Here is a 12712-nt window from a genome sequence, read left to right as displayed (position 1 = left end):
GCTTGCTCCAGGGAAAGCAAGGCTGTGTCTGGGCGGGTGGGGAGGGGGTTCCGTGAGCCGCGCAGGCGTGGTGTCGACCAGCTCCCTTTAATTCACTTAAACCCACGGTGAGGACTGAGACTGAGAAGGCGAGGCACCTTACCGCGATCTTACTGTCAGAGGAGGCAGCCCTGGGTTCCGAGCCCATGTCCCCAACTAGCGCACCCGCACCGCTCTCCCTAGATCCTGTCCCTCTGTCGCAGTCCGCGCGTTTATGGGCAATCTCATCCGTCTTCTGGGGGACAGAAGCCTCACCGTTAGACCATAGCTTGGGGCTCAGTCCCTCTTAGTGTCCATTGAAAAAGCAAAATATCAAGAATGACGACCTAAAAGTTGAGAATTGTGTTTCATTTGGTGGCCTTATACCTAGGAGACAGCCTCGCAGCTCTGAGGAACTGTTTCAAAGAGTTCTGGGAGGAGCAGGATATGTAGGAGTTTGCTGAAAAGAAAACAGGGTGGTTGAACATCGAAAGGTTACTGCTGATCACAAAGGAACAGACAGCTTTATGAATTCAGAACTTTTCTACTATGGGAAGATGAAAGAATCTGGGCTCCCTTAAATCATTCCTTTGAGATGCATCTGAAGTATCTAGGGCCAGCATACTGTTTTTCTCCATCCTTAGTTTCCCTAAACGTGCACCCTCAGAGTGCCTGCAGAGGTTGATGGCTTCATGGCAGGCAGCATCCCGTTGTTTACTAAAACAGCATCTTTTTCTTTTTGGTCTACAGCTCTCTGAGTCTTTGTTCAGGGTTCTGATTGAGGTCAGGGAGGTACTGGTGCCATCTGGGACACACCCACTGGGGAGCTGAGGAGCACACCCCCTTCACTGTGGAGGGTGTTTCCACCAAGGCACCCTCTCAGTTTTCCTTACTTCCCCTAGATTTGCTTTCTGAAGTTTTGTCATCTAGAAGACCAAGAAAATGTTCACATGGCCTGCAAAGCCAAGGAGAGACAAACATTTCCTACAATTCTTTCTCAGCTCCCTGATGGTGCATCTGTTCCCTTCTCTTGCCCAGAGGCTGCCTCATTCACAGTGAATTCAGTTCAGCCCCTGCCCTAAGGAAAGTTCCTAGTCTGACTTGGACACTCTCTCCACATCCCTTTCTGCTCTACGATAGGACTAGTAGTTCACCAAGAAATTAGAGTCCACTAAAAAAAAAAAAAAAAAAAATATATATATATATATATATATATATATATATATATGCACAACCTAAAAACTGAGAATTCTATTTTATTAGGCAGATTTTCAGAGGACCTCAAGCCTAGGAAGCAGCCTCTCAGTTCCCTCTGAAGGACTGCTTTGAAGGACAGGGGAGCCAGGATGTATTGGAGTTTTATAAAACAGATAATAAGAACATCAAAAAATTACTATTAATAAAGGAAAACCAGACATCAAGTTAATGAATTTAGTGCTTTTCTATGAAGGAGAAGATGCCAAAGTCTGGGTACACTGAAAGCATTCTTTTGACAAGCACCTTAGCTATCTAGCAGCCAGCACCCTGTTCTTTCCCATCCTAGTCCCCTGAAGTACATGGGGATGGGCCTGATGGCTTGAGATCGAGTGTTCTGTTTTTCCATCCTGAGGTCCCTAAGGGCTCACCGTGGGGCAGGGGGCCTGTAATGTGATGGCTTAATGGCCCACAACATCCTTTGTGTAACCATTCTTAGTCCTCACCAGCAATGAACAAAGAAAAGTCGAGAATGTCACCTACCAAATCAGTAAACAAAGGATGCTGTGGCTACTACAGTCACCCCCAACTATGCACCCTGAGGGGATTCAAGATAGAGAAAAAAAGAGTGCTGGTCCTAGATAGTTGAAAGTGAAAGTTGCTCTGTTGTGTCTGACTCTTTGCCATCCCATACAATCCGTGGAATTCTCCAGGCCCAAATATTGGAGTGGGTACCTTTCCCTCCTTCAGAGGATCTTCCCAAACCAGCGATCAAACCTAGGTCTCCCACATTGCAGGCAGATTGTTTACCAGCTGAGCTACAAGGGAAGCCCGAGAATACTGGAGTAGGTAGCCTATCCCTTCTCCAGTGGATCTTCCCGACCCAGGAATTGAACTGGGGTCTCCTGCCTTGCAAACGGATTCTTTACCAACTAAACATTGGGTATATATCAAAGGATGATTTCAAAGAACCTAGACTCTTAGATTTTCCCATACCTAGAAGTGCTAAGTTCGTTAACCTGAGATTCTAGTTTTTCTTTAGGTGCGTGCTCAGTCGTTCCAGTTGTGTCAGACTCTTTGTGACCCTATCGACTGTAGCACTCCAGGGTCCTCTGTGCATGGGATTTTCCAGGCAAGAATACCGGAGTGGGTTGCCATGCCCTCCTCTCAGGGATCCTCCGGACCCAGGAATTGAACTTGAGTCTCCTGCAGTTCCTGCTTTACAGGCAGATTATTTATTGCTGACTCACCCAGGAAGTCCCCTGGTTTTTCTTTAAATAACAGTAATATTTTGATGTTTTGACTACCTGGTTTTTTTTTGTTTTGTTTTTTGTTTTTTTTCTCTCAAAAACCCCTGTATCTCTTGGCTCCTTCCTTACCTCTTCTGAACAGTCCCTCAGAGCCACCTGAGAGGCTGTCTCTTGGGCTGAAATCCTCAGTATGTCCACTGAGTAAAACACAATTCTCACAATTTATCACATCTGTAAACAATAGGATTTTCGTTTCAGCCCCAATCTCCAGTTCCTTACAACTTTTTTCTCTCGTTTTGGCTAGAACTACAGTTGCTGTTGTTTAGTTGCTAAGTCGTGTCCAACTCTTTGCAACGCCATGGATTGTAGTGCGCCAGGCTCATGTGTCCATGGAATTTTCCAGGCAAGAATACTAAAGTGGGTTTAGGTTGTACATATTTTTTAAGTGGACAACACCAATACTGTATTTATCAGACTCACTGATAATTAGTGTTTTGCTCCAGGGTCTCTCTTATGTGTCCAAGTGAACAAGCTCTTCTTTCTATCCTTTGAACCACGTGTAATTGCACACACTGTAGACCCTTAGCTATGTTGGCATGTGTTTCCTAAGAACAAAGACATTCTCTTATGTGACCACAGTAGTTACTGGGTTCAGTAAATTTAACACTCAGTTCAGTTCAATGGCTCAGTCGTGTCCAACTCTTTGCAACCCCATGGACTGCAGCATGCCAGGCTTCCCTGTCCATCAACAAGTCTTGGAATTTGCTCAAACTAATGCCCCTTAAGTTGGTGATGCCATCCAACCATCTCATCTTTCGTCATCCCCTTCTCCTCCTGCCCTCAATCTTTCCCAGCATCAGGGTCTTTTCAAATTAGTCAGCTCTTCAAATCAGGTGGCCAAAGTATTGAAGCTTCAGCTTTAGCATCAGTCCTTCCAAATTTAACACTAGAGCAATATTTTACATTAGCCTGCCATCCACATTCTGGTTTGACAACTGGCCCGAGTGTGTTTTATAATATGTACCCCTCCCCGGCACAGGATCCAGTCTAGGATTTGAGTTTTAATTGTGGTGTCCCTAATTTCCTCTAATCTGGAATATTCCACACTTGTGTTTTTGTCTTTTATGACAACAGCATTTTTGAAGAGTTGGGGCTTCTATTTTGGAAACCATGGTTCTTACTAGGGTCTGCCTAGGGCTCCCGTACGGTTGGGCCCAGGTTGAGGTCCTGGTATGAGCACTAACTGGAGTGGGATTGTGTCCTTCATGAGGCATCACGTTCAGTGCTGCTCAGTTTCTGCCTGGTACCAAAGACCATCTCTGGGTAGACCCTTAAAGACCTTATACCCATTTTTCTATTTTTAAAGCTCTTCTCAGGAGCCAGGAGCTTCCCTGGTGGCTCAGATGGTAAAGAATCTGCCTGCAATGCAGGAGACCCAGGTTCAATCACTAGGTCGGGAATATCCCCTGGAGAAGGGAATGGCAATGCACTGTGGTATTCTTGCTTGGAGGATTCCATGGACACGTGAGCATGCTGGCGTGTAGGACTGGCGTGCTACAGTCCATTGGGTTGCAAAGAGTTGGACATGTCTGAGCGACTAACACTACTACTACTACTCAGGAGCCAGATACTCTTGTTTTACCTACATCACCTTCTTGAAGCCTCAGAACAGCCAAATGGAGATCACCCCATTTTGTGGATGAGGACACAGAAGCTCAGAGCTGGCAGCAGCCAGTAAGCTGCAGAATCCACCTCTGAGCCCCTAGTCCTGCTCTTACCACACATGCATTAAGTGCCCACCACACACCACTCACAGGGCTTGTTAGGTGAATGTGTTACACTCCAAGCCCTCCAGCAGCACAGACTCTGGGAAAGAAGGATATGTCTGCAAGTAAAAACCAGCCAGCCATGTTACTAGAGACAAACACCACCGAGGTACCAGCTTTCCACTCTGAAGACTTCTTCGGTTAGAACTGTATAAATGTCCTTTTCTAAAGCAGAATCTTGAAAGTTGACTCAGCTATAATAACATTATGCTTAAGGGAGTAACTGATTGAATCTTAATTCTTTTCCTCCCATTTTATTATGAAAATTTTCTGACACAAATAATTGGGAGATTGGAATGTCCAGACGCCCATCACAGTTAATATGTTATCATATATATGTATTTGTCACACACCTCTCTTTCTGCCCATCCATTAGTTCATCTAATTTGGGATGCACTGCAAGGTCACAGACATCGGTTCACCCCTAAGCACTTCAGCATGCAAGTCATTAGCTAAAGTTCAGTATTCGTTTACAGCTCATTCTGAAAGTAAAATGTGCTTACAGTGAAGTGTGTGAAACTAACGAGTACCATTTAATGAAGTGTGACAGATGCAGACACCCATAAAACCCCAATCCTTCTCCAGTTACAGAACGTTCCCATCACTCCAGGAAGTTCCCTCAGGCCCCTTCCGGCTACATCCTCATCCTCGTGGCCTTAAGGGCAATTGCTAGATTAGTGATTCTCATCCTAGAACTTCATATAAATGGAATTAGCTTTTTCTCTTTTTTTGAGAAGCCTGTGGCTTTAGCAAACAGTTGCGTATGTTCAACACAGCTTACTAGTCTCCAGATACACTTATATCTGTAAAAGGATTAGTTTAGGGACTTCCCTGGCTGTTCAGTGGTTAGGACTCCATGCTTTCACTGCAGGGTCATAGGGTCCATCCCTGGTCGGGGAACTAAGATCCAGGCAAGCCAAAAAGGTGGTGCAGCCACACACACACACACACACAGAATTTAGTTTACAGGAAACATTTGCTTTAGTTGAGTGGTCAGGTTTGGAGGGTTGGTACTGGCAAGCCCTCATACCAAGGTAGATGCATCGACAGACTAGATCAAGGCACATCCCAGTGCCATGTGAGAACAAAGTGGTCCCCAGGGCGGGAGAGTCAGTGACTCACAGAGTCAGCCCCAGCCTGGGGCTTCTGGGCCTTCGGACATCCTCAGATACATGTGTCTATACCGCAATCAAAGATACTAGGTTCCTTTGACCTCTTAAGATTCTTTTTAGTATTTCAAAACACCAGATAGAAGAGATACTAACCTTCCACAGGGCACCAGAGACTAACAAAAAACCCCTTTCCCCCTTGGCTTTGGCTGTTAAGATACAATTCTCATGGCTAATATTTCCAGAAAGCCCACACTGTCACTGTCATGGGGTAGAGTGTTCCACACCTCCAATTTCATTTCGTGATGTCAGTTAGAACTACAGTCTGTGCGTCTAAAAGTGAACATGTTTCCTCTAAATATTCGCTTTGTTTGGTAGATTTTTAAAAACCTTCAAAACATGAGGCCTCTGGAGAATTATAATGAACAAAACGGCTGGGCTAGTAAGAGGCAGGCCCCTCTTCCGTTGGTCCTTAAGGAAATCCCTTTCTGGGGAGCTTCTGGGGTCCAGGTATAATTAGATCAGATCAATCGCTCAGTCGTGTCCGACTCTTTTCGACCCCATGAATCGCAGCACGCCAGGCCTCCCTGTCCATCACCAACACCCAGAGTTCACTGAGACTCAGGTCCGTCGAGTCAGTGATGCCATCCAGCCATTTCATCCTCTGTCGTCCCCTTCTCCTCTTGCCCCCAATCCCTCCCAGCATCAGAGTCTTTCCCAATGAGTCAACTCTTCGCATGAGGTGGCCAAAGTACTGGAGTTTCAGCTTTAGCATCATTCCTTCTAAAGAAATCCCAGGGCTGATCTCTTTCACAATGGACTGGTTGGATCTCCTTGCAGTCCAAGGGACTCTCAAGAGTCTTCTCCAATACCACAGTTCAAAAGGATCAATTCTTCGGTGCTCAGCCTTCTTCACAGTCCAACTCTCACATCCATACATGACCATAGGAAAAACCATAGCCTTGACTAGACGAACCTTTGTTGGCAAAGTAACGTCTCTGCTTTTGAATATGCTATCTAGGTTGGACATAACTTTCCTTCCAAGGAGTAAGTGTCGTTTAATTTCATGGCTGCAGTCACCATCTGCAGTGATTTTGGAGCCCAGAAAAATAAAGTCTGACACTGTTTCCACTGTTTCCCCATCTATTTCCCATGAAGTGATGGGACCGGATGCCATGATCTTCGTTTTCTGAATGTTGAGCTTTAAGCCAACTTTTTCACTCTCCACTTTCACTTTCATCAAGAGGCTTTTGAGTTCCTCTTCACTTTCTGCCATAAGGGTGGTGTCATCTGCATATCTGAGGTTATTGATATTTCTCCCAGCAATCTTGATTCCAGCTTGTGTTTCTTCCAGTCCAGCGTTTCTCATTATGTACTCTGCATATAATTTAAATAAGCAGGGTGACAATATACAGCCTTGACGAACTCTTTATCCTATTTGGAACCAGTCTGTTGTTTCATGTCCAGTTCTAACTGACTTGCATACAAATTTCTCAAGAAGCAGATCAGATGGTCTGGTATTCCCATCTCTTTCAGAATTTCCCACAGTTTATTGTGATCCACACAGTCAAAGGCTTTGGCATAGTCAATAAAGCAGAAATAGATGTTTTTCTGGAACTCTCTTGCTTTTTTGATGATCCAGCAGATGTTGGCAATTTGATCTCTGGTTCCTCTGCCTTTTCTAAAACCAGCTTGAACATCAGGAAGTTCACAGTTCACATATTCCTGAAGCCAGGTATAATAAATGACTTTTAAAATCACTTGATTGTTTTAAATCATGTCTTGAAAATGTGAATGGTTCACATTATAGAAAGCTGAAAGTAAATTTGTGATGAATTGTTCTTTTTTAAAAAAGGCGGAACACTCGAGTTCTGAGTTTGGTGTCTCCTTGATGCGAGGCAGGGGTCAGGAAAGCCAGCTTTAACGAACTATGAGCATGGACAAGACATTGACCTCTTTGGGCCTCAGTTTTTCTATCTAAAATACGTGGGTTTGAACTGATCTCCTTGAAGGTCCTTTCCAATGAAGTCCAGAGGGCTCTGACCTTTGACCTGAGACCCTCCTCCCCTGGAAGCCTCCCCTCCGCTCTCCACATGGCCTCATCGCCACTGAACAGCAGGGGGCACCCTCTACACAGGGAGCCCTCCCCTCCCCATAGGCGGCTGGCCGTCCAGGTGGAGACTGGGCACAGGCCAGCCACTCAGAAGTCAGGGCTCAGCTGTCTAGAGCTAGCCCTTCCCAGGAACAATGGGGATGACCACGGCCTCAGAGGAAACCACCCATCTTGTATCTTTTCAAATATTTGTGAGATTGAAATATTTAAATGTATTTTAAGCATGGATACCATTGAAGATAATGGAAATCATGATGCATATTCTTATAATCGGGCTTCCCTGGTGGCTCAGAGGTAAAGAATCCTCCTGCAGTGCAGGAGACCAGGGATTGATCCCTGGCTGGGTAAGATCCTCTGGAGAAAGAAGTGGCAACGCACTCTAGGATTCTTGCCTGGAGAATCCCCATGGACAGTGGAGCCTAGAGGGCTACAGTCCATGAGGTCACAAATAGTCAGACATGGTTGAGCAACTAAGCACAGCACAGCATGTGCCTGGCATGATTCCAGGCACTAACGCTTTGACAATAAACAAGACAGAGCGTCTGTCTTCTCAAGAGCTTACAATTTCCAGGAGGATGCCAGGCAATAAATACTTTAAAAAGTAAACAAATAAATGAAGGTGTAATTTCTTTGGAATTAATTTTAGTAACACTGAAATATTACTTGTGGTGTTCTTGATGTTACGTTGCCATAGACTGAAAGTGTGTCCCTCCAGTATTCATATGTTGAAACCTCAGCTCCAATGTGACGATATTTGGAGGTGGGGCCTTTGGAAGCTGATTCGGTCATGAGGACAGAACCTTATGAATGGGATTAGTGCCCTTAAAACAAAGACCCCGAAAAGTTCCCTCAGTCCTTCCACCATAGAAAGGTTTGCTGTCCATGAGACAGCCGAACCTGAAGCGGGTTCTCACAAGACACCATATCTGCCAGGGCCTTGATCTTGCACTTTCCAGCTTATGGGACTGTCGGAAATAAATAATTTGTTTAAGCCATGCGGTATTTTTGTCTTGGCAATATGAAGGGACCAAGACATGTGCTCATGTAAGAAAACACCTTGCACTTAAGGAACTGGTATAAGAATTCTAGCAAAGAACTCAAGTCAGGGAGCTGCTGGCTTCCTTCTCCACTTCCAGAAGATGTGGGCAGAAGTTGAGAGGCTGTGGGTTCTCTTCTGGTAAAAGAACTGAGGGCAGCTGGGGACAGGGATCAGCCATGAGTTGTTAGCAGCCAGCGTAGCAGCTGGGATGGTAGCTGATGGGTTTAGGGGAACTGGGCAGCCGCCAAGAGCATCTACAGTGTGTGTCCATCATGTAGAAGTGGGACAAGTGTCCCCAGGTTCACAGTATGTTTCTTCTTAGCCTGTGTGTTCTGTGCTCAGGAAGCAGTGGGTGGCCCCATGGTGGGGTGGGCAGGATGCCACGCTATGTGAGTGGTCCAGGTGGATCAGAATTCCAGGTCTGGCCTTTGTCCACCCATCCTGATTTTACAGACATCCACATAACCTCATTTTACCTTCTGGTCATAATATTTCCACTTTACAGATGAGGAAACTGAGGCTCAAGGTTCCTAAGGTAGTAAGTGACAGCACCAGGATTCAAGCTCTGCAGCCTGAGCCTGCCCGTCAGGCCGACCTAATTCCAAGACTTGGGAGGGCACAGTTACATACACGTTGTATAGAGGGGCTGGGGCAGCTGAGGGAAAGTGGGCTGGCAGGAACCCATTTGGAGGCTGTTGCCATGGTCCTGGTGAGAGAGCAGGGGCCAGACCGAGGCGGCGTTTAAGAGGCAGAATGGACAAAGCAACACGGTGAGGTCAGGGAGATGTCCAGGACGGCCAGGCTTCAGGCTTGACCATCCGTCATTAACAGAGACAGGGGCAGGTGAGCAGGGAGACCGTTCTTTGTGCTGGGACGTGGCGTCGTTCACTGTGCGTGAATTTTTTCATTGGCCAGAACTTTTACCTGAACAAGGCGATGAATTTCAGCGACCACTTCCTGAGCAGCATCACTGAGGGCGGGAACGGGCTATTCGGCAGCGGGTCCAGCTTGGGTGAGTTGTCCCCTTTCTGGGACCGTTAAAACATTGACCCATTAAATATGGACATTGTTAAGAGGACAAATCCTATGAGTTCTCATCACGAGGAACAGTATTTTGCCTACCTCTTTAGTTTTGTTTCTGTACGAGATGACACTGTTCACCAAGCTTCTTGTGATCACTATTTCATGGCGTAAGTCATCATGCTGCACACCTGAAAGTTAGGCAGTGCTGGATGTCAATTACATCTCAACAAAACTGGAAGAAAAATAATAATTAAAAAAAGAAAAATCAGGAGACTTCCCTGGTGGTCCCGGTGGTTACGACTTCTTCCAGTGCAGGCGGTAAGGGTTCGATCCCTGGTCGAGAAGCTAAGATCCTATGTGCTTCAAAGCCAGAAAACCAAAGCATAGAACAGAGGCCACAGTGTTGTAACAAATTCAACAAAGACTTTAAAAACGGTGCCCATCAAAAAAAAATTTTTTTAATGAAAATAAAAAGGACGGTGGACCAAACACACACAGTGACTCCACAAGGATGGCAGAGAAGTGCTTACCATTTGCTGGCCAGCCACACCCGGCCAGCGCTTTCACCTTCAGGCCGTGTTACCTCCTCTGGCCTCCCAGAAGTCAAGTGTGAGACCTTTGCAGATAGATTGGGGCAGGGGGTACAGTTTGGGGTCTGAAAACCGTAGCTTCTTTTTTTCCCCTCCTTCTCATCCATCCTCTAGTTCTGGACTCAGAGGGCCAGCCCCAAGAGTCCTTTCTGCCAGGTTTCATCAAATAGAAATTTCTATAAAAGCCTTTTCCTCCTCCTGACTTCCAAGGGGGCACGCGGGGAGGGAGAGTGGCTGTTCCACAAGGGAGGTGGCAGGGGGCGTCACTTGGTCCTGGACTCCTGTCATTCCAGTGAGCGACTACAGCCAGGGCGCTCCTGACACCGAGGAGAAAGTCACCAGGACCAAGAATTTCAAGACCAAACCCTTTCAAGAGAAGAAGCAGCAGCTTTCGGTACGTGTGCTCCTTGATGCTTCAGCCTGTGCGTCTAGTGTTTCGTTTTGAGATTTTTACAGATTTATTCATTTTTAATTGGAGGATAGTTGCTCTCCAGCGTTGTGGTGGTTTGTGCCATACATCAACATGAATCAGCCATAGGTATACACACCACCTCCCTACCATCTCCCACCTGCCACCCCATTTTGAGATTTTTTTAAATGGAAGAATACTTTTTCATTTTCTGTTTCCTTTTTTTTTTTTACACTATGTTTCCACCTTATGGGGATAAAACCCTATAAAATCTCTCAAGATTATTCATTGAAATTATTTTACAGTTCTTTCCAGTCTCCTGAACCACCTCTCTTTTTTCTCTAGAGTCAATTCCATCTGCTTATCTTTCTCTCTCTTTTTTTTTGGTTTGTCTTAAACACGTGCTGACCCTTGGTTGTCAGGTCATATTGACAAATGAAGGGCTGGTTTGATCAGCATGGGAGCCCAGCCTGGGTGCCTGGCTAGGTGTGGGCCCGAGGCCCCTGTCGGCAGAGGGTTCCTGAAGTGGCTGGCCTGGGAAGGCTTCTCCCCTGGTGGGCAATGTGGTGGTGTGAGTGCTGTGGTATTTTCCATTCCTTCCTGGCCCTCCCTCCCCTTCCTGTGTCCATCATAGAGACCTGGGCTCTGCCCTTCACTTGCTTGGGCCCCATGTTCCATAGAAGACTCTATTAGGCAAATCATGAACCATCTGGAAAACAGCATTGGGTTCAAGCAGCAGGAGAAACCTCCACCCTACTATACCCTTCTCTGGAGACAGGGGGCGCTAGCCATCCCCGCTTTCACCCTGAAGCCCTTTAATAAGGCACTGTGGATTCAGCCACACCCAGTGCCGGCCCTCCCTCTGGGCTCCTTGGGGAGAACCCACTTACACTACTGGGGTCCACACTTGCTTTTCCTCTTGGCTTCGATTCCTGATGCGTCTGATTCCATCTATTTTCTCCCTCTGGAATCCCTCACCATTTCTGATCCACGGACAGTACCTTTTCCAGGTTTCCCACAGCTGTTTGAGTATAGTTTTTCACAAATATGGGCCCTGAATAGTTTTAAGGGGAGCTTTGGAGAGAGAAAGAGACACGGGTGCCCTTGCTCACCCACCATCCTGCCCTTTGGCTGGACGTCTTTGGCTATGGCAAGGGGAACAGAGGTGCTTAGCCATGAGCCCAGAGCCAGGGTCCTCGCCTAAGATGCAGGTAAATACAGACAACGTCGGTTCTTCCTCCATCCTCAGTCACATCAAGCCCCGGGCCTCTCCGGCTCACACTCCAGCACCCAGCCTGCAGCAGGAATTCTCCGCAGGCGGGTGCTCACATTCAGGCTGATTTCAAACACCTTATAAAGTATAAGTTCACACGGTAAAGAATCTGCCTGCAATGTAGGAGACCCGGGTTCAATCCTTGGGAGATCCCCTGGAGAAGGAAATGGAGAAGGAAATACACTTCAGTATTCTTACCTGGGGAATCCCATGGACAGAGGAGCCTGGCGGGCTACAGTCCACAGAGTAGCAAAGAGTCAGACCCACCTGAGCAACGGACACTACATAAACCATGCAGAGTCAACGTCAGGGTTCACCTGGTTGCTTTTCCTAGAAACACTGATGATAAAACTAGTGTGGGGTTTCTGGGGTTTTTTTGTGAGGTTTCTCATTGCATCCCTGTCCTTAGTAGCACAAACGAGTGTCTGTGTGGAGTCCTTCCCCCAGGCAAGACATCAGAGACCGGCCGGGCTTACTTTAGATGTGTTTACTTGTGCTGCTGGCCGTTGAGGATCATATATACCACACATGCACACTTCCTACACACCACATACACACCACACACGCACGCACACACACATGCTCATGCTTACCTGTCTTTGGGGCCCAGAATGTAACCCAGAGAGGAGACATTTGACCTGAGGGTTGAGCTGGCCCAGTGGGACTTGGAGAGTAAAAATACTCTGCGGCCGCACAAATGACCAGCTTCTGTGCTCCATCAGCCTGAAGACAGGCTTCTGCTGAAGGAGGTCGGACCCGCAGGGGAGGGAAGAGCATCTGTGATGGAGCAGCTGCTGGATGAGGTGAGGACAGCCGGCCTTCCGCCCCATCTCGGGCACACTCACAGAGCCGATTAATCAGAAACTGT

At 46.8% G+C, this 12712-nt stretch overlaps 1 protein-coding gene across 1 annotated transcript; it reads left to right on the top strand.

The window, feature by feature from the left end:
- Positions 1-9441: 9441 nt before the first annotated feature.
- Positions 9442-12712, top strand: LOC133259173 (double zinc ribbon and ankyrin repeat-containing protein 1-like). Its single transcript, XM_061436332.1, has 3 exons — positions 9442-9561; positions 10456-10556; positions 12567-12712. The coding sequence occupies exons 1-3, from the start codon at positions 9486-9488 to the stop codon at positions 12699-12701; spliced, it is 312 nt and encodes a 103-aa protein (XP_061292316.1). The 5' UTR covers positions 9442-9485; the 3' UTR covers positions 12702-12712.

The sequence above is a fragment of the Bos javanicus genome, chromosome 13 (genome assembly GCF_032452875.1).
Source record: "Bos javanicus breed banteng chromosome 13, ARS-OSU_banteng_1.0, whole genome shotgun sequence".
NCBI lineage: Eukaryota > Metazoa > Chordata > Mammalia > Artiodactyla > Bovidae > Bos > Bos javanicus.
Note: the sequence above shows the minus strand (reverse complement) of the source record. Positions and strands in the feature narration are given on the sequence as shown.